The sequence below is a fragment of the Schistosoma haematobium genome, chromosome 2 (genome assembly GCF_000699445.3).
Source record: "Schistosoma haematobium chromosome 2, whole genome shotgun sequence".
NCBI classification, from domain to species: Eukaryota; Metazoa; Platyhelminthes; class Trematoda; order Strigeidida; family Schistosomatidae; genus Schistosoma; species Schistosoma haematobium.
In genome coordinates, this window is record NC_067197.1 from 2,001,180 (window position 1) to 2,027,661 (window position 26,482).

The 26,482-nt window shown below is 36.7% G+C and overlaps 1 protein-coding gene across 1 annotated transcript in view; it reads right to left on the bottom strand.

Moving 5' to 3' along the window:
- RPL7A_4 (60S ribosomal protein L7A) overlaps nt 1-24,270 on the bottom strand; it is a 56,474-nt gene extending 32,204 nt beyond the window's left edge. Inside the window, exons 1-8 of the mRNA XM_051214119.1 lie at nt 24,163-24,270; nt 22,399-22,853; nt 22,237-22,353; nt 22,055-22,187; nt 20,340-20,748; nt 10,857-10,936; nt 7,025-7,130; nt 4,133-4,189 (exon numbers count right to left, since the gene is read on the bottom strand). Of these exons, the coding sequence (XP_051067247.1) occupies nt 4,133-4,189; nt 7,025-7,130; nt 10,857-10,936; nt 20,340-20,748; nt 22,055-22,187; nt 22,237-22,353; nt 22,399-22,825 (1,329 nt within the window). The 5' untranslated portion in view covers nt 22,826-22,853; nt 24,163-24,270. The remainder of the gene's footprint in view (nt 1-4,132; nt 4,190-7,024; nt 7,131-10,856; nt 10,937-20,339; nt 20,749-22,054; nt 22,188-22,236; nt 22,354-22,398; nt 22,854-24,162) is intronic.
- Between the last annotated feature and the right edge of the window lie 2,212 nt (nt 24,271-26,482).

Consider the following 26,482-nt stretch of genomic DNA (forward strand, 5'->3'; position numbering starts at 1 on the left):
GCTTTAACCAGGTTGGTGGGCACGGAGAGTCCACCTAGGGGAGTTGGAAAACCCTTATTCCAAACCAATGGTAAACATCAGTTCCAATATCCTGAGGGAACAAATGGCGTATGAACCTATCGTTGGTTACCAGCTACCATGGGACTGAATCTCCTGACGTTGCTTCACTGCCTTGTGAATTAGACCTTTAGGTCAAAGGCTCCGGGTGTGATCCCCTAAGAAATTCACCTTCTTTCGTTTAGGCATCTGGGCAGTATGACAGCTCACACACAAATCAAGTGACTTGTATGGCGCATATGTATTCGGTGCCTCTTTGTACGCATATTTATGTGTTCAGGTAAATAAATAAATAATAGTTAAGAGGTTATGTAATAATAACTATATAACTATAAATACGAATAAACAACTTAAGTAAGTGATTTCGTCGAAAAAAATCCTTCCTTTCTCAGTTCTCTTTATTTTTATTCAATCATGCCATAAGTTATTTTAGTTCATTATTTGAAAAGGTGTTCAATGGAGAATAATTTGTATACTGTAGTAGTTGAAGATTGATCCCAGTTGAGGTGCTCTTGAAAACCAAGAATTGATAGATATATCAGTGGTTCTAACAATATCAACAAATTTTTCATCTTAACAATTTAAATCTAGTTTATTTATAAAGTTCATTTTGTTAATCAATTTATCAGATATATATGGTTGATGATCATGTACTTCAGTATAAAAACATCCTAGAAATAAGTAGATTACGATAAAGACTTACGAAATACCAGAACAATAAAGATGTTCGACTTAAAAAATAAACAAACAAACAAACACGAAGTTCAATGAAGGGATCTCTTTTCAACGAATCTATTATCAAATTATACAATCATATGTATTTATGAAGACATTTGAACAATGAATAAACATGATGATGTAATAGAAAGATTACAATACTAGATTACATTATATGAATAATAATAATAATGATAATAATAAGTAGTTGCATGTATGCAAATAAAAAGCCTTGTAAAGTTAATAATGAATTGTAGTATGAGTAAAGTAAGATAATTAAAATGGTTTTGTTACAATAATTTAAGGTGATGAAAGGTTTAAACAAGATGAAATGATATCGGTAACGATTAGGAATAACCACTGAAATCTTGAGTAAAAACCATTAAGCCAGGGTAAATGCAATTCAGCACGAAGCGAGGTGCATGCTACATTACATATTTTTAGGTCATGATAATGATCACTCCTCAGGTTCACCTACGGAAACCTTATTACGACTTTTACTTCCTTTAAATAGTCAAATTAGGTCATCTTCTCAGTATCAGTCGAGCTGCAAAGCTACTACAACGACACCAATCCAATGACCTCACTAAACCATTCAATCGGTAGAAACGACGGGCGTTGTGTACAAAGGCCAGGGACGTAATCAGCGCAAGCTTATGACTTGCACTGACCGGGAATTCCTCGTTCAAGGGGAATAATTGCGAGCCATGAGCCCAGTCACGATGGCGATGAAACAGTTTGACCAACATCTTCGGGCCAGGTTTCCAGACTCACTGGCACCGTCATTGTAGCGCACGTGTGGCCCCGGACGTCTAAGGGCATCACAGACCTGTTATTACTCGATTTCGTGCGACTTAATTGTGCCGCGACCACACTACCCCATAAAGAAGCAATAGAAGCCGCGCTCTAAGCGAGCACAGAGGACCAGTCTACTATTTAGCAGGTTAAAGTCTCGCTTGTTATCGGAATTAACCAGACAAATTGCTCCACAAACTAAGAACGGCCATGCACCACCACCCACCGAATCAAGAATGAGCTATCAATCTGTCAATCCTCACAGTGTCCGGGTCGGGTGAGCTTTCCTGTGTTGGGTCGAATTAAACAGCAGGCTTCACTACTAGTGGTGCCCTTCCGTCAATTCTTTATGAATAGAATAATGGTAATATGACAAATAATTATAAAGAGATGGGTATATTTACAAATGTGAAATCAATGAGATGAAAATAAAGTTACCATAATAATAGCAATATTTTAAGGTCGCATTATAAATATACTTCAAGCTTCGGTCGATGTATAGTAAGAGCTTATACCGTTTTTAGGAGTTGAATATAAAGAATTTCACACTATATAATCTAGTATTATAATCTTTCTGTCACATCATCACGTTAATTCATTGTTCATATGTTCTCACAGAATTAGTACTTGAAATTTCATATATTGCTTACTTACGCTTTTTACCTCTCATAGGCATAGGCAGCTCCCCATTATTCTCCATCCAACTCTGTCCTGGACAATCCTTTTCAGTTCTTTCCAGTTGCTATTCATCCTATTCGTATCTGCTTCTTATTCTCAGTGCAGTGTGTTCTTTGACCTTCCTCTTTTCCGTTTCCCTACAGGATTCCAAGTTAGAACTTGCCTCGTGATGCAACTTGATGATTTTCACAATGTATATCATATCCACTCCTAACGTCTTTTCCTACAGAAGGCTATTGCTGATGGTATCCAGCTAATGGATGTTGAGTACCTTGCGTAATCAATTGTTTATAAATACTTGCACATTTTTGATGATGGTTGCAGTAGTTCTCCACGTTCAGCTCCGTATAATAAGACTGTCTTGACGTTCGTATTAAAGATCTGATTTTGATATTTGTTGACATTTGTTTTGATTTCCATATGTTGTTCAATTGTTTAAATGCGGCCCTTGCTTTGCCAAAATTTCATATATATGTATATATAATTTGACGGCTTGATAGCAAATTCATCAGAAAGAGATTCTTTTGTTGAACTTTGTGTTATCAATGTCTAAGTGAGAATTATATGTTCGATATGAGTTTCTATCTTGAATAAAAAATAACTTTACTGAATTCTAGATATACCAAACATTGAATATCTAGAATAGTCTATAATCCGTTCATAATCCAGATAAACATATCAGCATAGTACAATAAATCATGCTTGATCTAATATTTCTTTCTAGTTGGCAATTGTCAGAATGTCATTCTCTACAATATTAAGGAAACTGATATTTAAAATAGGAAGTGTATTCATGTCACTAACTGCCATAGTTATTGATGTCGATATTAAATAAGATGAAATTAAATAATTTAGACTAATGGTAATATTTTCAATGGTTGAAATCATGAGTCAATTGAAGCTGGAACATCATGGAAAATCTGGAAGCATTGGATGGCCGTTTTGTCCTACTGTGGGACTCCCCAGCAGTGCGCGTTCACGATTCTGCCCTCGCGAGATTCGAACCCAAGACCTATCAGTCTCACGCGCAAACGCCTAATCACTAGACTACTGAGCTCATTAGCGACTGACTTCAAGAGGCATTTCCTGGAGTTCTAGTGAGAAACAGTGACCAGTGAAGTTCAACCAGGTCTGTTGTGAAATATCGGCTCACTGAAGACAACGGTGTACGGTGGCACAATTTCGTGGATTAGATGAAGTTAGACACTAACACCATTGGATGCCGGCTTAGTGGTATAGTGGTTAGGCGCTCGCTCGCGAGACTGATAGATCCTGAGTTCGATTCTCGCGGGAGGTGGGATCGTGTGTGCATATTGATGAGGAGTCCCATGCTAGGACGAAACTGTCGTCCAATACTCACAGGTTTCCCATGGTGGTCTAGCTTCAATTGACTCATGATTTCAACTATTGAAACTACTAAAATCTCCACAAAACCCTTTCTGATAATAATGGCAATATTGTCACTTAGTTGATATAAACTGTATTAGAATTAATCACCAAACCATATAATGTTAGTTACTATCAAAATAAGCACAGAAAAAAACACACATCAGTAGATTATTGTCATAAGTAGACATTCGGTCATCATTCATACATAAACAGTATATATTTAGGATAACTTGATAGTGATCAGTTAGAAAATATTGTGAATTACACCGAATACTATTTTTTTATAAGTTAACATGAGGTGAAATTTTCTTATAAGTAATATATATAAAGTATATATTGATAGTTAACACTAGATTCAATTCTATGTTAAGCAGATGAATTCGTCACACACACCCATACACACACTCACACATACATATATATACACACGCTGATGAGCATTTCAACAGCTCATGTACACATGTAAATTCGAATCTATGTAAAACACAAGTAATACCTGTGGTACAGATTTCCATTCTTTTGGTTTTGATATATTTTCCAAAAATGATCCCCGCTATTAAACAGTTAAAGATTAGAACTGAGATAAATTTCTAAATATTTTATTCTAAATATTAAATCTATGTGCATAGCAACTTGATTGTAGAAGAATTACTACTTTTTGATTATTAATCATAAAGAAAATTCCCATTGGTCAATATAAAACAAAATATGAAAGTTGTATTATGTTCCGATGCAACGAAAACAAAAGTGAGTTTTGATTATATGGTTCATTATATGGAACATTCAGTGTTTATTATACTAGTGAATACGGAGACTTAAACAGTGTATCATGGTCATAGTCAGAAGTCTGGTGATAGTATGTTTTCGAATGCTGGATGAAAATATGATTTTGAAATGTATGATACAATATCAAGAAAGCAGTTTAGTTGGTAACTCGATGCCTGGTTTTTTTAATTATTTTCAAATTATCAATCATGTATTGTATGAAACCTCGAGGAAGCTCATGCTATCCTATAATTTTTGTGTTCTTGTGAAATCTTATAGCTCACACCACAACGTGATATTAACTAGACAACAATTAAAGATTAGGAAGTACTAGACAGCTATATCATCTTATTGTGAAGGTCCGCAATAGTACAAGGTCACTGCGCCGATGCGGTTCGACTCCAAGTACGTCAGGTTTCACGGTTGACATCTAACTTTTAAATGACTGAGTCCAGTATCCGATGTTTTATATGTCCGACTTCAGTCAATTCGTGATATTAAGCAACTATCTTCCAGTGTGATTGATAGATAACTCCCTCACCCCAGAAATGGTTGAACTTGAATGGTTGTGTCTTCTCACTAGAACTTTGAAAATCACCTCTCAAAATTGGTTACTAATAAATAAATGATTATCATTAGCATAGTGGGTTTTTAGAAATCAATAAAGTCGATAATCAATTTACAATAAATCCAACGATTTTTTGTAATGACCGGGTTCTAACAATAATAGCTAATGACAATTCATAACGGTAACTGGAATAAAAGATAGAAATAAACACATGCAATCTTCTCGGTTTCATGTGATAATCAGTCATCACTAGAAACAATTAAGTATACTGTTAAACAGCACGAATCTAATTTAAATCCTACACATACTAACCTTTAAACAATATTACTCAAATTATATTGGTCAGTCCTATGAACTGATTTTAATAGAATACATACTTCTTAAATGGTCAGTCGAAAATTTACAAGGGTCCAAGGATCTAGGTTTCATTCTTGTCGGTATTAGCCAACAAAAATTTTCACTAATCACGACAGGTTCAATGCTTCACAGGAAGCTCAAGTGCAGAAGCTTCATGTTTGATGTATAAAGGTAGATACTCACATCATAAATGATATATATATATATATATATATATATATATATAATTTGGTTAAGCCCTTGTATTAACTTATTTAACAGACAGAGTCATTCATACAACAACAAAATCTTATCTATACCAATGTAATTTCATTATTGTTACGCTTGTATAAACATGTATGCTTTTGCATTGCTTACCATATACGCAAATACTCATTCTGCTAGCTTTAGTGTTAGTCGCTTAAATGATTCGATGATGTATTCACTTTCCTATCTATATATATGTACATTTTAATCCTGTCCATAGACTCACTCGCTTGCTTACTCTTCGGCACTCACATATCATTCTTGCTTCGTGTATAGTGCGATAATAAACGTAGTCAACGCTCTGTATTCGTTTTCTGATTTATACATCGTTGGGCGTTATCCAGTAACGGTTATCGGTAAGAACAGTATACGAATTTTAAGAATTATATCAAATACCGATCGTCACAGAATTGTTGATTTCCGACATACGAACGCAACATAGCTTTCTCAGTCAGTCAGTCAGCTACAACGTAGGACCAGGCACATATGTGCATAGGTCCAGGTTGCCATACCGCATCAGCACAACAAGATGAACACCGGATTCATAGCAGTGATTAGGTCAAAGGTGGTAATATATAAGAGAACATAGCTTTCTAGGATTCTATCGAAATACAAGAATCAACCTAATCTATCTCGATACGAATTATTACAGTGGATTATTATTATTATCGTATATTCATGACATGATAACTATTTCATAAACATTATTGAACATATTTTGACAATATTAACAACCACAAGTAACGACATACATACAATTATTATACTAATGAAGTTTAGTAAGTCTGTTCCGTGTTATACCATTTTATCATTTGTTACTAGCATTATTACTGTCTATCTAATTTCCTTCCTTTATATATAAGTTTATTTATTTGTGTACTACTCATTGTATACAAACATGTCTTCAGATAAAGACACAATAAGTCTTCCACAAGCGCCGTACGTGAGGCCCCATAATTTTATTATTCTTCCTTTTAGGGTCACCGACCCACAACTTTGGTTTATTTGGCTTAAAAATTACCTTTTAGCTAACAGTATTCATTTGCAACAAGATAAATTTGGCCACGCAAGCTCACTGCTTCTGGATGAAGTAGCGGACAATTTATGAGAGTTTCTTGTTAAACCGGATGCAGAAAAGCCATATGACGTATCAAAGCAGGCTGTGATAAAAGCCGTCGAGCATCTTTTCAGTCAAGTGCAGATAGGAGACAGGACTCCATCACAGCTAAAAAAAATTACATAAACAGCATAATAGAGGACAGGAAGGTAGACAAAAACATATTTTATCAGTTGTGGCTCCGTCGACTCCCTTTGAATGTGCAGTTGAGGATAGCGCTGCCGACATAAACAACATAACTAAAACAACTGATAGGATATATGAGAAAATCAAACACACGATTTCATATGATTTTGTTATACGTAGGAAATGATTAAATATAAAGGAACACTTACATTTGGACATTTCAAGGTACGATCGCGATCTGTATTATTATTACTATTATTGGTAATATTACTGACTGACTCTTTCGATCCGGAATTCGAATAACCAGTTAAGTTACTAAAAGAACACAATGATAATAATGACGAATCAATAATAATTTTCGATGCGCACAGTAAACTAATACAATGAGAAAAGCTATAAAGTAAGTTCATATAAATATTACAACAACAACAACTTATCACTTAAATAAATTACTAGGTTAGAAGGGTTTTGTCCAGATTTTTAGTAGTTTCAATAGTTGAAATCGTGAGTCAATTGAAGCTAGACCACCATGGAAAACCTGGGAGCATCGGACGACCGTTTCGTCCTAGCATGGGACTCCTCATCAATATGCACACACGATCCCACCTCCCGCGAGATTCGAACCCATGATCTATCAGTCTCGCGAGCGAGCGCTTAACCACTATACCACTAAGCCGGCATCCAATGGTGTTGGTGTCTAACTTCATCTAATCCACGAAATTGTGCCACCGTACACCGTTGTCTTCAGTGAGCCGATATCTTACAACAGACCTGGTTGAACTTCACTGGTCACTGTTTCTCACTAGAACTCCAGGAAATGCCTCTTGAAGTCAGTCGCTAATGAGCTCAGTGGTTAGGCGCTCGCACGCGAGACTGATAGGTCCTGAGTTCAAATCTCGCGGGGGCAGAATCGTGGATGCGCATTGCTGAGGAGTCCCGTGCTAGGACGAAACGGTCGACCAGTGCTTCCAGATTTTGCATGGTGGTCTAGCTTCAATTGACTCATTATTTCAACTACTGAAATTACTAGATTGTTTATAATTAATCATATGTATATATGAAAAATTGTTTACTTAAGGGTTGAACTGCCAAATGAGCAATGATGAGGTTACATATAGGATTCTTGTTAAAAATAGCAAACCAGTTAATAAGACTGTGAATCTTCATCAACTGAGGTGTTACGTATTAAAACACGTCCATCTGTTATTTTCCTGAGGTGCAATGTTTATTGAACGAGAAGAAAGTTGAAATGGAGCTCGGAAATGACCAAACAAACAAAGGATTTTAACTCATTGAGTTATTAGATATTTAAGTGAACTTAGGTGTACATATTGGATGTATAAATTACATTATAATCGATGGCAAGAGCAAAAGACCTTAAGTGAGACAACTCGAAATCAGCTTCAACGACACTGATTGATTCGATCATTTCGTTTCTTTTTTTAAACGAATCTCGATTTTAAGTCCTTTTTATCATCGTAAACGATGCCGTTACATCTAACTCCTTGTTATTCATTTTGTTCACTTCACTTCGTTCTATAAATTTAATCTGTTAGGTTAAACGGAATGAACAAAACTTTTTCCTACAAGAAAGTGATTGAGAATTAGATTATATATTTCTAACATCAAAGTCCGAATTTTCAATACAAATATCAAGACAGTGCCAATGTCTGGGGTGGAAACTTAGAAAACTACGAAACCCATCATTCAGAAGATACAACTGTTTATTAACAGTAGTCTACACAAAATTCTTCGGATTCGTTGGCCACACAATATCAACAACAACCTACTGTGGGAAAAGACAAAAGTAATTTTAATCTTACGGTTTAAGGGAAGACAAAGAGTGTATACACCTATGCCTGCGTGATCGATTTCGAGTCGTCATTGAGAGTCTCCAACCATTGATTACGATAGTCACGCCGACAATCAAGTAGTCTGCATCTACCAAAATGGCTGAGATCAGGAGTTAGTGACTTCAAGGACTGATGACACGTTTTAGTTTGGCCACGCCTAACATTCTTCCAACCATTCCCAACACTAGTCAACATTGGTCGTTGTGGTGATAGGTGTTCAGGCATACACAACACGTGGCCCAAATATCTCGGTCGATGAATATTTACAACTTCATCAACTGATTTAACATAATGTTCTAATACCTTGCGTCTAACCTCACTATTTCCTAACCGATGGTTCCAGAAGATGCGAGCAATATTTACACGGCATCTGTGGTTGAATACTAGCAACTTACGAGTATCTTCTATTCTTAATGGACACGTTTTGCAGCCGCAAAGTAGAACAGAACGAACTGCTGCGTAGTATACTCAATGTATAATCAATAACAGAAACGTTATTTAATTTATATATATAGTCGTATAATTATTAATTTACAAATCATAGAACTATACCCAGTAACTTACAAAGAAAAAAATAAAAGAAACATTTCATCTTTATAAATTAGATTGTCACCTAGAAGTTATAAATAGTTCCACAGTACTTCGGCGACAAGTTTATGTGTGACATTATTGAGGGAGAATATACTATACCTAGAGATTTGTGGATAAGATTATAATTAGTATTACAAATTAATTTTCAATAATCAATCAATTACTTTCATGATCCTGAAACAAGTAATATTTCTATAGAACTTAGAAACTATATTCAGTTTTGGCCATTAAAGAGTGTAATAATAATAATAATAGGAATAGGAATTATTAGGTCACTTAGTGTTATGATTACGACCCAGCTGCTCCTATTGCTTAGTATTCTTGAACATTACTTCACTAGACAAGTCCTTAAATCAGAACATAGTTGAACACGAACGTAATTATATCCCAAAGAACAAGGTTGGAATGTAGTAGGAACCACAAGAAAAAAACGTTAGTATATTTATAATTTTCACATAAGAGAATCCTAAAGCCTTCTCCAAGTTCCAGCTAGCGCTGATTGGTTAGGAGATGGTCAATCAACGTGCCCCAACACAATCCTGCACGGAACAGTTTTAATCCAATCTATATCCCTTTAACATTTAGATTTTCATTGAACACAGTAAGGGAAGTTGAAAATAAATTGTTTTGTAAATAAAATACTGATAATCTTTCAAACGAATTCAAAGTAATTCCATTTAATGACTACTTAAACCATGAATCGTTACAGTAATGATCACTGAAATAAATTTGTGTTACGACAGTCAGATTTGAGAAATGATTAGTTGTTCTATAATCTTATGTATCATCTTTGATTATTAGTTGCTTATCTAATAATCAAACAATATTCAAATTTCAATGGTTGAGATTATGAGTCAATTGAAGAGGCGGGTCGTGAAGGCGCATTATGGAGGAGCGCCATAATAGAACGAAACGGCCGTCCAGTGCTTCCAGGTTCTCCATGGTGGTCTAACTTCAATTGACTCATGATCTCATTTATTGAAATTACTACAATCTCCATAAAACCTATTCTGATACTCAAATTATTTCGTAGGATTGATTTATAAGTAAACAATTTTAGGTGGTTGACGGTAGTCGGAAGGAAATTATGGACCTAGGTTTCATGCTACTCGGTATTCGTTACTATTGTGTACGTAAAATATTCAGGGAATTAATGCTCTAGGTGGGATTTATACTCCTTGTCATACATTTCTATAATCTAAGACCCCCTAACATTGAGTTAATCAAATTTCGAACGACTTTTTATAAAACTGAAATCAATCACTTTTATACAAATAATAACCTAAATTCCTCAAACTATAATCAAATACTCGATGAACCTGTTTTTTCCAAAGTCCATCATGTTGAGACTTTGGTGTGATCAGCTTCATTAGCAAACTATCATTTCAACCATCTGTGGAATTCCACCATTTCGGTGAAATTTTCCAAGATGTTCTAACTACACGAACAACTTGTTGTGAACACTAAGTGTTTAATCTTGAAGAGAATATATATCATTATTATTACTTATAATTAATTGTTATAAATAAATATCAGAAAAATTAGAAGGGATCATTAAAATTAAAAAAAAATAAATCAATTATGAATATCAATTTACCGAGTCCTTCCTTTTTTCGGCCTAAGGGCAATTGTTCCACATTCATTATCATGAAGTGATGATTGTGAACAACTTAAATCCTTTATTAACAGAAATAAAGAAAAAACATATATACATATAGGAAATATAAAATAAAGTTGTAGACATTAATTAAAAACTTATGAATGTTCATACTTGTTCCTGAAGGAAACGTAATATGCATATATAGTATAACCACGATCTCGCATACTGGACTCGAACCGAGGATGCGCACTGCTGACGAGTCTCATACTAGGACAAAACGGCCGTCCAATACTTTTAGGTTTTCAATAGTGGTTTAACTTATATTGGTTAATGAAATCACCCATTAAAATCATTACAATCTTCACAAACCCACATTCTAATATATGTATATGTCAATAGTTGAGATCATGAGTCAATTGAAGCTAGAACACGATGTAAAACCTGGAAGCACTGGACGGCCGTTTCGTTCTATTGTGGGACTCCTCAGCAGTGCGTATCCACGACCCCACCATGTCATCCAAATATAGAGAGTATTGACTATATAACCGAAAATGTATTCATTATTAACTCATAATTAGTTGAATGATTACTAGAATGTTAATAAACAATTAAATAATAGAACCATTATAAACAGATATTGGTGATGGCTAGCAATGGAATTCATGATGTTGATAATGACGTTTGTAACTTAATGACAATATTGAGACAGTGTAATAAGGAGATAAAGATTATGTGATGATATATTAGCGCAATACATTTCAAAAGATCCGATCACACGTTGTATACTTGTTAAGAACGTTTATATATAAAAATAAAAGGTCAACTAGACTAGAAATGGAGGGTAAGAGGAGATAAGCATAATAAAGAAAATAAGGTGAAAACAATTTGAAATCTCATCACTCTGAATAATAAGCCAATATTACCAGGGTAAATTTAAGGTGAAAACATGCTGTTTTTGAACACATAAATAGGGAATTAGAATTTTCGTATGGCTAAGGCTTCAATGGAGATCAGTATATGCACTTTTGTACAACACCACAAATGCCGTGTTAGGATCAATCTTATGATATGTTTCAATTGTGTGTTTGACAATACAGGATGATGGATGTTTATCATCTACTCTTATTGAGGCATTTGATATATATGTGTGATCAGACTGTTCGAAATGTATTGTGCTAATATATCAACATGTAGTACTGATAAACTTCGTCTTCTTATTATGCTGTTCAGATATTGAGACAATTTGCGCAGGACTCATACAAACCAAGAAAAAAACTAATCAATCGCAGTTATTAACATCAATGAGAAGATTCAAAACAGCTGGTAGAATAAATCATTATATTTTAAGTAAGCAACTTTTTATTTTCATTTAGAAGGAGAGCATGAAATCTAGACAAGGTTGCTTACTCTCATCCTTTCTCTTTCTCCCAGTGACCGACTGCATCATGAAGTCGTCAACATCTGGGAGGAGCACGGGATACAGTGGACAGCTAGTATGCAGCTGGACGATCTAGACTTTGCAGATGATCTGGATCTCCTATCGCACACGCAAAAACAAATACAAAAGAAGACGACCAGTGTAGCAGCAGCCTCAGCAGCAGTAGATCTCAACATACACAATGGGAAAAGCAAGATTTTCCGATACAGCACAACATGCACCAATCCAATCATCATTGACGGAGAAGCTTTGCAGTATGCAAAAACCTTTACATATCTGGTCAGTATGATTAATGAACACGGTGGATCTGATGCGGATGTGAAGGCACGGATCGGAAAAGCAAGAGCAGCATATTTACAATTGAAGAACATCTGGAATTCCAAACAAGTGTCTGTCGACCAACACCAAAGTCCGAATTTTCAATACAAATATCAAGACAGTGCCAATGTCTGAGGTGGAAACTTAGAGAACTACGAAACCCATCATTCAGAAGATACAACTGTTTATTAACAGTAGTCTACACAAAATTCTTCGGATCCGTTGGCCACACAATATCAACAACCACCTACTGTTGGAGAGAACAAACCAGATCCCAGCGTAGGAAGAATTCAGGAAGAAGTTCTGTCAGTCAGTCAGTCAGCTACAACGTAGGACCAGGCACATATGTACATCGGTCCAGGTTGCCATACCGCATCAGCACAACAAGATGAACACCGGATTCATAGCAGTGGTTAGGTCAAAGGTAGTAATATATAAGAGAAAGATTGCATATAGAGATATAGTACAAGAAGAAAGAATTGGTTCGTAGAAAGAAAAATATGAAGTGATTTTAATCTCTTACCTTAAGGGAAGACAGGGAGTGTATACACCGACGCCATTGTGATCGATTCTGAGCCATGTCACCAAGAGTCTCCAACCATTGGTTACGATAGTCACGAGGACCCCAACCAAGTAGTCTGCATCTACCAACATGGCTCAGACTAGAAGTTAGTGACTTCAAGCACTGATGCCACGTTTTGGTTTGGCCGCCCCTAACTTTCTTCCAACCATTTCCAATACCGGATAGTATTGCACGTCGTGGTAATCGGTGTTCAGGCATACGTAACACGTGGCCCAACCATCTCAGTCGATGAAGATTCATAACCTCATCAACTGATTTACCATCATTACCTAATACCCTGCGTCTAACCTCACTATTACTTACCCGGTGATCCCAGCAGACGCCAGAAATATTTCTAAGGCATCTGTGGTCAAATACTAATAGCTTACGAGTGTCTTCTACTCTTAATGACCATGTTTCGCTGCCGTAAATTAAAACAGAACGGACTGCCGCGCAGTATACTCGTCCTTTTATTGATAGACGGATATCTCGCCTTCGCCAAAAGTGACGTAAGCTGGCAAAAGCCAAACGAGCTTTTCGAATCCGTGCTGAGATTTCGCCCGATACCAACCCATTAGGACTGATCAGACTTCCAAGATAAGTGAAGTTGTCAACGCGTTCGACTACTTCACTCCCTATCCTTAGTTCAGGTGTTAACGCAGACCAGTCCTGAAGCAACAACTTGCATTTAGAGGGAGAGAAGCGCATTCCAAACATCCTGGCATTGTTGCTCAGTGCTACCAGAAGACTCTGCATTTTGTCAGCGTCTTCACCAAACAGGACTATGTCATCTGCGTATTCTAAGTCGTTAAGTGGACCTCCTGGTAGGAGATCAATACCCGAGAATTCAGTTGACGAGAATGTTATTTCCATCAGTAGGTCTATTATGATGAAGTTAAACAGAAATGGAGAAAGTGGACAGCCTTGAAGGACACCACTTGAGGTTGCAAAAGTAGATGACAGTTCCCCATAAGCTCTGACTCGACTAGTAGTGTTCGAGTAAAGAGCCTTTACAAGGTTTATGTACTTCTGGGGTACGCCTTTCAGTGACAGACACTGCCACAGAATCTCGCGGTCTACAGAGTCAAATGCTGCTTTTAAGTCAAGAAAGACCACCATTGTCGGACGTCGATAAGTATGCCTGTGTTCTAGAACCTGACGAATGGTGAATATGTGGTCGATGCAACCACGACCAGGTCTAAAGCCAGCTTGGTTCTCTCGTGTTTGCAGTTCACGAGTCTTAGTTAGGCGTCTGATAATTATCGAGGCTAGTATTTTAGATATTATATTGGTTAAACTAATCCCTCTGTGGTTGTCACAGGATGATTTTGACCCTTTCTTATATATTGGGACGATAAGTGATTGTGACCAGTTAGATGGGATAACGTCTAACTCCCAGATTTTAGCTAAAATATTAGTCAACCTAATCGCTAAAATTGGACCACCATCCTTAAAGACTTCTGGAGCCAATCCATCTGGACCAGTTGCCCTTCCTCGTTTCAGATTAACTATAGCCTTTTGAACTTTAGCAAGAGTTGGGGGACCTACTTCAATGTTCCATTCACACTGTCTGGGAATGGAGGGTAGTTGTAGAGTAGCTGAAGGCCAGTTGAACTGTTCTCTGAAATGTTCCGCCCATCGTTCTAAACGTCTGGACTCGGAGCAGATGAGAGTATCGTCTTTTTCCAATATAATCTCACTTACACTTGACTTATTAATTCCAGTTTCTTTTATTAGTCTGTAAAGCTGTCTTGTGTTCCCTATAGTCGCCGCCTTTTCCATCTCTTTTGCTTTCGTTGCCCACCACTACTCACGGTCGTTTCTTAGACTTTTTCTTAACCTAGATCTGATTTGTTGTCGCTCTTCATCATGTTCGGAACCTGATGGGACGAGTTTGCGAGAATCCATCAGTGTGATTGACTTTGAAGAAATCCACTGGTTCTTTGTAACTCTGTGGTTTAAGTCATTAATAGATTTCATTGCTGTTTCCACAGCTGTTTGTATATCTTTCCAAGCAACATCTGGGTCAGCCTCGTTTTCAGAACTACCTAAGTGTGACCTCAGTTGTTCCTGGAACCTACTTTTGGTTTTCTCGCTACTCAATTCAGTTCTAATAAGTCTTTTTACTGTGGCTTTTTTGCGTCCAGTGAGGCGCAAGCAGATGCGTGCCCGTATTAGGGCGTGGTCGGATTTCAAGCAGGTACTCCAGAATGAGCGATAATCTTCTACCGACCCTCTCAAATGACGACTGATGGCAACATGGTCTATTTGAGTCCATCGTTGGTTTGGTGCAGGCGGTCGCCACGTTAGACGATGTCTCTCCTTATGCTTAAAATTTGTGTTTGCTAAAAATAAACGATTGTCTGAGCACAGTTGCAGCAGACGGTCACCATTATCTGTTCGCTGTGCCGGAATGCTAAAATATCCACCTAAATGCCTTTCTGTTTGGTTTAAGCTACCTATCTGAGCATTAAAGTCACCCCCTACGAGTACTATGTCTGAGCGTTTAGCTTTCTGAAGAAGTTCGGACAGCCTTCTGTAAAATTCATCTTTCACATCATCTGAGCTGCAGTCAATGGGAGCGTAGGCAGAAACGACGAAAAGGCAACGACGCGTGTCCCTATCCTTCTGAGTTCTTACGGAGCCGTTTAGCCGAACAGCACATAAACGACTGTTGACGGGGATCCACTCTAGCAGTGCTTGTTCCGCCCTCATGCTTAGTGCTATGCCTACACCTGCCAGTCCACGAGAACTGGCCATCGGGTCACCAGATACACGTAGGGTGTATCTCGTTGGCTCTCCGTTTTGCCGAGGTGAGGTCAAATGAATGACCACACTGGGATCCTGTATGCGTGTTTCGGAGACACAGCATACATCAATGGTACGAGATTCTAGGGTTTTAGCCAAGGAAGCCTGCTGACCGATTTGACATAGGGTGTGTACATTGAAGGCTCCAATGTGTAGTTTGGAGCGAGGTTTCAGTAGACTTGGGACAGAGTTTTGAGCACTAGAATCGTTGGCTATGGTGACACTTGAGGAGGAAGCCGAAGGAGGAAGTTTAGGGTTGAAAGTCGATGTAGGAGGAATAATAGGAATTGAAGAGGAAGGTTGATTATGAATACAGTGGTCTTGGGTGCTGTTAGAGGTATGAGGGCGGTTATCACTTCCCGGCTGCCCACACCGTGGAAGGGTTCTTCTGGAGGTACCTGAAAAGGAAATTGGATTAGAGGCGGTCTCAGTGACCTGAGAGCGTGACCGCAGAGCCCAAGGGACAACTGCTTGAGCCCGGTCGAGCACGGCCTTTTCGTGGGAGATTTTTGACGTGTTAGCTCCGTTCTTCAAAGGGCCTTACCGCCGGAGACGGAAATCCGTGAGGTAAGGTGAGGTGCGCATTTTTAGGGTCGACCTTTTCTAACCCCACCCCTCCTTGTGGGAAGGCAGCATCGCTGTCATGCTGGTTGTCTGAAGGAAACACCTTACTGCTGTCACACCACTGTACAGTCAGCAGTACGACTTCGCCTTCGGACCTTGGGTTTGTTGCTTTTAGTCTTACCGCTCTTCAACCGACCTGTCTGACATGGTAGGACCTTGAGGAACGGTTGTTCCAGCCAGTATAGCTCGGTTGCTTCATCACGATAGGCAAGCCCGACCACCACGTCAAGGTAGCAACAACGGTCGGGGAAGAAGTTCTGGAGGTGGATGGGACACACATTGAGGGAAGCACCCAACTGCCTCACAAGGCAAGCCCTCACTTGGAATCCTCAAGGCCAAAGGAGGAGAGGAAGACCAAAGAACATATTACGTCGAGGAATGGATACAGACGTGAGAGGAATGAACAAAAATTGTATAGAACTAGAAAGGAAGGCCTTGGACAGGATGGTTCGGAGAATACTGGTTGGTGGCCTATGCTCCATCGGCAGTAACAGGCGTAAGTAAGTAAGTAAGTATGAAATCCAGAGATTATGAAATCTAACGTGAATACATAGATAGATGAATGGTTAATACATAACAACAACATTTCTTCAATGAAAATCAAATGCGGTAAATTCGAATATCACAAGAGACATTTTAACATCTCATTTAAAAGAAAATTAGACATGTAAGCATCATCATTTAAATGGTATTTTACAAGAGAATTAGCCAACAGAATTAGGTGTACATTATGTGGAATATTGTTGTGTACATGGAATTCAACAGTGATTCCTTAACATTACAGATAGAATAATACATGAATGTATCTGATTTGTAATATATATTTTCCCATCTTATTTAATTTCGTCATAATATATACTTTTTATTAAGCTTACATGGTGTTCTCAGTCGGTTTTTGATTGCAATGTAGACAAAAATCACATAGTGGGATTTATAATGCTGTGCGAATAAGATATGCCAAAGACAATGGAATTGGTTCTTGTTCAGGTAGGGTAATATCATAGCAAATTATAAGATTGCAAAGATCACTATATAATTGTGTAAGTCCTAGAAGGAATAACTTTCAAGTTAAATGTCATACAATACTTAATTATTTACATTTGTATTAAGGTTCCTGCAAATATAAGTATATGGTTAGATAAAGGATATGAGTATATGAGTACCTTCAGACTACCAGTAGAGTTCTATTCATATTTTGGCAAAGCACAAAACCTTTTATGAGTCCACTTAGTACTATACCAAACAGTTAAAACACTAAACAACAATTTAGATTGTATACAGAATAATTTTATGAATAAATTGATGAGTTCAAACTCATCATTCACTGTTTTTCTCTGTAAAAAACGTTAAGTAAATTAGTTTTGAAAATAAATTACTATGTCAGTCAGTCAATCAATCAGTTAGTTACAACGTAGGACCAGGCACTTACATGCATCGGTCCAAGTTGCCACACCTCAATAACACAGCAAGACGAACATCGAATTCATAGAAATAGTTGACCCCATGGTGTAATATATAAAGTACCGAAAGAAACTTTTAGTTGGTAGAAAGATAGAAGTGTATAGACAGTGTATACACCTATATCATCGTGGTTGATTGTGAGCCATGTCACCGACAGTCTCCACCCATTGGTTACGATGGTCACGAGGACCCCAATCAAGTAGTCTACATCTATCAACATGGCTAGATCACAGCTAGGATTATATGTATATATATACGTTTATATGCATACGTTTATTTATTTCTTTGTTTTAAATTTACTCTTTACAGGAATCTACATCTCATTTAAACTTGACTTTATTATCCGTTGTATTATTTATCTATTAAATCTCATGGGCCTTGTGACCTATTAATGTATAACGTAATGATATTGGCAATTAGAGAATAGTGACTTATCAATCAGACCGATAATGCATAAACCCGTACAAGCAGTCTAGAATCCTTATCGGTCCTTCTTCCTGCCTAGCCCTTCCTGTTAAGTCCAGAACACCAATCTCAGCCTCCGCGATATGAATCCTGTATTTCATACATACTGGGTTTATATATCAACCAAACAGACCACATCGTACGATAAAATAGAAAACAACATTTGTACAAGATTAAGCCAAATGTGGCTGTGAATAAGGGAGGTGGTGATTAATAGACTGGGCATAACTCAATAATGATAAATCGTATAATAATAGTTCATAGGTCAAAATAAAGCTCATAATAAGAGAGACATGAATATGTATAGTTTAGTTACTTGACAATTACACAATTAGAAAATATGTATAGTAATATTCCAGACATCGATTCCAACAGTTATCACTTATTATTTTCATCAGGATATAACAATCTCTTCATCACAATGTATATCATCTGTAGAATGACTGGTAGTTATTAGTTGAGAGCGGATTTTAGTTAAATATTGTATTACTTGATAAAATGTTATAACAAATTTGCTAAATAAATCTTGTATTCTGTGGATGCTAGTCTGGATGACACGAAATTGTGGAGCAATTCGTTTAGTCTTAAATAGTTCCTGACTTTTATCCTGATTGACGTTTGAATCCCTTGGTCAACATGATATCGATTACGACTTAAAGCTTATATCACAGACTGAAATTACTTAAGTAACCATTGAAAACCAGGAAGCACTAGACAACTGTTCCGTCCTAACATGGCGATCCTCAACAGGCTAACCATCACAATCTTTCGGGGATCTATTATACGTCGAGGGTGGGGAAGTCGCCCAACACTGACAATGACTCAATTTAGCTAATAGATTTAAGCAAGGCATGTAAGCGATTTGATGCTGCCCCAGTGGTCTTAAGACCACTGCTAAGGAATCCCAGAATAGGACAATTCAGTTGTCTGATGCTTCCTCGTTTCTAATGATGATATAACTTGAGTCGGTTCGTGTTGTAAACCATAAAATAAAAAGTAAGACCAATCTTTCGCAATGATATATCGTGTTAACAGCAGTCTACCTAATTCTGCCAGACTGAGAATCTTGCAGAAGACTGAAGCTATCGTTATTCGGATCGAAAATCTAAAGCTTTACATCTTAAACGTTTTGGACTTAATTTTTGGTAGAATTACGACAGTTTTCATCTTCAACTTTTCATATATCTTATCAAAGATTAATTTATATCATTACAGGGATTCTCATATGAAAATAATGAAACATGGATAAAATCTCCCTTTTTTAATGATTATTAAGCACTATGACTTCGAGTTAATCAGTAAACATTAACATTAACAAGCTTATAAAGCTTGTGACTTAAGGCTGCATCGAGGCAACCCGCACAGGATGCACATATGTCAACACGAGACTGATCAATCGAATTCCTAAATAACAATGAGAAGATACAAGTAAAACAACACCAGGTGAATTTAAACTTCACCCCTTTGCACAAGCAGGTGGCTACCACGACTCAGTAGCTAAGTGGATAACGCAATGGCGTTTGAAGAGAACGGTGCTGGGTTCGAGTCCTGGAGTGAACAACTCTGGGATGCAGGTACATCCATCGGACGAGTCCCAAACAGGACAAAATGTGCGTCCTGGATTCCACTGCTAGCTACAATCCATCTTTGCTTAAAACGTTTGTGACTTAAGGCGATGTCGAGGCAATCCACACAGGATGCACATATGCCAACATGAGACTGATCAATTGCAGTCCTAAATAACAGTAGGAAGATACAAGTAAAACAATAACTAGCGAATTTAAAACAACTCTTTTTAACTTACTGCTAATGAATGAAATAATGAATTTGGTAATTTAATTTCGGTACTTCGTAAAATATCATGCATAATAACACTACCAAGTGAATGTGCAAGTACAGAGATTTGACCACCTTTTTGAAGAAATTGTGGATTTTTTGAACAAAATAAATTAAATAATCTAGTTAATTCATAACTTAAACTTTGCATAATATCATGACGATATACAGGACTTGTATAATATAAAATATCAACAAAACTTTGATTTATATAATCACGTAATGGTCTTAATTGTGCTATAGTTACGTTATCTAAAGTTTTTGAATTCAATGATAATGAACTACGCCAATTCACTGGAATAAATTCAAGTCGTTGTCCAGTTTCAGGTAGTTTAGGATATAGTTTTTCAGCTACTTTTTGACATGTTTTTCTTATTCTATATGAAAAAAAGTAAATAAAAGAACATATATATAAATATATAGTGAGTTACTCTTGTAGTAAATGTTTTAAACATATATGTATTTAGGTGAATATTGATGTGGACAGAGAAACAAGAGGCCTTGACAAACTACGGAAGCTATTTTTTCGGGGACGTTATTTCATTTCATTCAAAGCTTGTAAAACATCAACATTTATTTTTGTCCCTAGTCTATTCTACAAATCATAAGCTTTCGTTTAATGTATGATTCATTATCATAGCCTATTTTGTTCCATAGCTATTGTCATTTAAACGTAATATTTTTTAATCTATTTTCTACACTAATCTCCAATTTTCGACATAATTGGATTTTCCTAATTGTTGTGCGTTGTGGTCTGGTTAGTGTTCTATTTATTCTGATGTCGGGAACCAGATCGGAATGGAGAATAAATGGGGTAGTGTTCCAGTTGACTTGTCTCCACTCACTCGTGTGCTTGTTAGCCAATCAGATGATAGAATAGCTTTTGTCTCTCTACCCCAAGCAGTTGGTTTCACTTCGAACTCAGGCATACTAGCATCACGTTTAAGCCAGTCAGCCTATCGTGTCAAGGTTTCAATCTAGATTAGACAAGTTATCCTGTGCACAAAAGTGGGTAAACAGACCAAGGACGTAACAAATACATCAGTATGAATGCGTATAATTAGAAAGGTGAATAACAGGTTATACTTCATAAATACCTTTTCGTCTATAAAGGGTATGTGGAGCTTGTTGAGTATCCTAGTTAACAATACATACTGATTTTATTTGGATAATCACTGAAAACCAATAAGCACTCACTATGTGAACAATAATAATGTGTCAGGTGTTAATTCACCGAGTTCTAGTAAGAAACCGTGATCAGTGAAGTTTAACCACGTCAGGTTTGGGCCGGTAACTAAATAACGGGAATAGAAAGTGATTAAAAAGTATGGTTAATCGATCAAAGTTGTAAATGCTGTGCGCTGAATATCAGGTAAAGTATCTTACAGTTAAGTGCTAGTCAAAAAACCTGAAGGTCCTGGGTTTGGTCCTCATAAGTTTTGGGAACCTGCACTGCCTAGTCTCATAGTAGAATAAGACAGTTATCCAGTACTTCTTAATTTTTAGCCAATTTTCAACTGGAGCAAGTCAGTGGAGTAAAGCACATAAATTACCAAACAAAGGTTAAATCGACTACGTTAAACAACTAACAATTAGACTTTATAAATCAAATCATCTAATCTAATAGCTAATAAATTTTGTCACGTGAATAGACAAAAAGTATTGGAAAAATGAAAAACGTACTTGGCACATTCATGGCGTATACTAGCTAACTGTTGACCGATACCATGGACAACAAAGCATACATGAGTAATAGGGGGAGGTCTATCACTAGTTTCCGCTGGACGATTAAATCCTCTGCTAATAGGAACACTACCTTTAAGGTGAGAGTATTCGGTTTAAAAATTTTTCAATGAAGTACTCACTTAATCCTCCGTGTAATCTAACTTTACCGAAAGGCTCTGCACTTTTAGTAACTAAATAGACAGTACCATCAGGCATCCATTTTATTTCGTAATTGTTTGATTGATATTTATGAACAGCTGAAATAAATGTGACAGCAGAATTATGGGCCAATCATTACTTACGTTTATGACTTTTGCCTGTAACTCCTTTCAATTTAGGTATAGCATACGTACGATGTTCATATTCAATCACTTCAGATAACTTTGTATCCAAAGGTAACCAATTGATCTTCTGAAACCAAACAGCACGCACCACTCTGGTTGAACACCAAGTTTTTCTTCTACTATGTACAGATCGTTTTTTGCCAAACCAGTATATAGGAATGCATTGGCAACTTTCCATGTCTACTTCGAACATCTCTCCACGAACAGTAATCTTATCGTAAACTCTGTCCGTGCTGCCGTTATAACGCTCTCGATAAGCTGTTTCAAGACGTATTGAATCATATCCACAAAACGGTTTCCATGTACTTACTCCACCAGAACGACGGAAATACAACCAACGGACAGCTTTGATAGGAACTTCATCATCAAGCAGAAAAATGCTCATATTTGACTACGGTCTTCTCATTAAGAACCTTTTTTTTAGGTGAAATATTGAAAAGGAATGATCATCAGTTACAGAGTATATGAAGTCACATTTGTAATATTCAGCAAACTTCATATTGAGTACAAATGAAGTATTTACCTCCGTATATTATTTGCTGGACTGATGAAATAACGTCAATCGCACATAGGTGAGGTAGTCATGTATCACTATAAATGCTATCGTAAAATCTATTTATTTTTCTATTGTTCATTAAATTGGCATTAAACGAAAATTTACTCATACATTTTAAGACTAGGTTTCTTTGAATTCGTGACGTTTCAAATGGCCTGGTCTTTCAGGCGTGGTCCTTGTTGAATGTTACCTTAAATCTTTTACTCATATTAAATATCATGTTCTATCTTCAGACTGAATGTGTTCTCCATCATATATTGGTAACTATTACGACACGATAAGTCAGTGTAGACGATGATGTGACTTCCACGTAAGATTTTATAGATTAGGCAGTTACATCATGAAAAATCTGCAATTTTAGGATTAACTCTATAATTGGAGCAATACTAATATCATAGTAGACCATAATTTTACATGTTTCTTCTTACATGTATCAAGTGGAACAAACAAGCTACGTTCTCACGAAAGTATACAAAGCTGTAATGTTTTTGAATAACCAACCTTCCATAATAAACCGTTAAAATTCAGTCTTTAAAGTGACTCTATCTTCTCAAAGTTTTCTAAAGAACCTACGGTCTTCTATAGCAGTTAACGATGTTTAGCAATGAAGGGTACATAATCCTGTGAAAAACACTCAACTAGTTTACGTACTTTTTATTTCTTGAGAGTAGTTCTGAGGACGAAAACTGAACTAGAGATGTCACTTTAAAATATCAACTGTCAGAACATGGGAGAATTTAATTTTGAGACTACCCAATCTCTCGATTTCGGGGTTATCTCGAAAAGATCAATGGCGATTGGTAGTTTTCCAAACCTTTGGGGGATTTTGTACCCTGTTCCAAAAATCTCAGAACGGACAAAATTTTCCTCAAAACAGAGAGATTGGGCAGGCTTGTCGCATGTTTATCTATAGAAAATGATTTTCAGACAAAAGGTAATGTGCTTTAACGATCTCGTGAGGTATTTCGTAAAACCCTAGAATTTATTCGTTAGTCTTATCAGTATGGTTAAAAAGACAGAATGACTACTTATTACTCGCGGGTATGCAACCCGTAAGTTGTTCCTAATGTAATTGTTCCAGTATCTTAAATAAAGTTAAAATCTTCAAATCCACTACTCTATACTTGAAAAGTTAACATTCAAATGTTTACAGACGAGAAATGTACCTTTATTTACAAGAACATCATGGCCACCAGGAAAGTATCGAGAACGGAAACAACAAGCTCTAATACGATTTTGTGCCTCTTCACAAGGTCAAGATAGTATATTACAACAAATGTTAAACATTAAGATTAGGAAATTCAATATCAGCAACTTCTAGTCCCATAAGATTTATGTTTGAACTGAACAGAATTTTTTTCATAAATGGGAAATACAGCTTTTTTGTATCGACAGTGTATGAATTTGATAGAGCAAGTATTCCCTAACAGCAGTTACTAGACAAGGGTACAACAAATACAGTGAACTTATTATTTTCACGACGATAGATATCCTTTTTAAAGTGAGATATGTGAAGATGCTGTCGATAAGACAAATACTCGTAGCGAATTTTCATAAAGATCTGTAACGACACCTCGTTCAATACCACCCTCTGTAGTCTTTAAAAAAATGGCGCCAGTATATTAGCATTTTCTCTGGATCACGAAAACCTGTACCTCGAAAAACATGATAATAGAGACTCTCACCAAATCTGAAATGAATGTCTTGGAACTATACAGGTCGCTCAAGCATCTTATGGATACCGAAACTGTCTAACAATTCTTGAGAACATCGTTACAAACCCTGTCACACAAACAATGGACGCTGAGAATACTCACAACACCTGTGAAGTACATCCTTGTCACTTCAGAAAGCTCTTCAGCTTAACCTATAGCTATTTATGAACGGTATATTATGACCTTATTGGTAACTGATAATAATTACACATTACTAACTATCTTGATGACAGTTCACAACTTTACCAACACTTCTATAGTGGTCAATATCCCTCTTGTGAAACTGGGTCATATTCAGTGGAAACAAGCCTTAAACGTATCCGAAAGAGATTGGAGGTATGTGTCAAGTAGTCTCTTTTTTAAGCATAAAGATAAAGTGCCTAGAAAGTCATACGTAAACTAATGGATAATGCCTCATAAGTCAACAGTTTAAAGTAGAAAACAGGCACTCATAGCAAGAGCTGTGGGCGTAATTACAAGCTAATCATTTTAATGCATTAGCTTCTCAGATGGCCTTGATCATACAGAGTAAACATACTATATACACAAAGGCACAATGGCTCATGAGACCTTACTTGTTAGCAACATCAGTAATGGTTAAGCTTAAATAATAGACCTAAAGCTGTTGCACGAGGTTGGGCCAAAAACTTTACTTCTTTGGATCTCGAGAGTTCTCTTTTTCCATGACGAGCTTTTAAGACACGTTGTAACCATGATTTATGAATAGTTGCAGTCGTAAATGACATCTTTTGTACCCATATGATGTTTGTGAATAATAATAAGCTTTGACTTTTCTGAAACGTCCATTCTTGACGCCCGATAGGGATGTTTCACATGTAAACGTATCGTAGACTTTGTTAATACCCCCTCTTTCCATTGAACGTATCTAAACATTGTAATAAGTTTAACAACTTGGCGAAGTAATCAAACTGGATTAAAGTTTATCCTAATCTACATTTTCATCATTCGAGTAGCCTATGATTCACACATAGCCATAGAGCAGACTGAAAGTGTTAATCAGCCCTTCTTATTGTTCAATATTTTTATCACTAGAGCTCTGTCTGAACAGGTTTTATGCAAAACAATAGACATAGAACTGATATCAGCAATTACCTTGATCAGCGAGATAAACTAATTGGGCAATCAATTTTAGACTCCTGCCCCCTAGTCCGTTGATAAACACATCTTCTTCCAAGTCATCCTTAAACTCTCGAGGTCTTAGTATCATCAAAGTTCAAGAACACCTCAGATTCTAACAAGCAAGTATGCGTTCTGAGGTAAACGATGTTTAAGTTTAAGTGCTGGAGCTTTCATGTTCGTCTGTGCACACTAAAATTGAATTTAATGAGGTTATTCATCCACTTTTGTTAGGTTGTTCATTATGTGTCCAAGTTTACACCTAACGTGGTCGAAATAGAACAAGGAGAGCAATAAACAGAAATCTTATTTGAGTCCTCATTTATTGAGCATTTGCGACTTTTTGTCATTGATAATAAAGTTGGACATTCATGAAATCATTAGTTTTCTTATGAATTAGTGACTAAATTGTGAAATCTTATTCTGAAGTTCAGTATTTGTCATCGGTATGCCAGCCACGACACTATTCACATGATATTGTAGACTAGTTATATTATGAGGTAATAGAGTACAAATATTCCTTAATTATGAAATAATGTGAAACAAATAGTCAGGAACCTTCGATACTATACGTTTAGAGTGACATCAATGTTTGACAGTGCCTTATGATCGAAACGATATACTAGATAGCGAA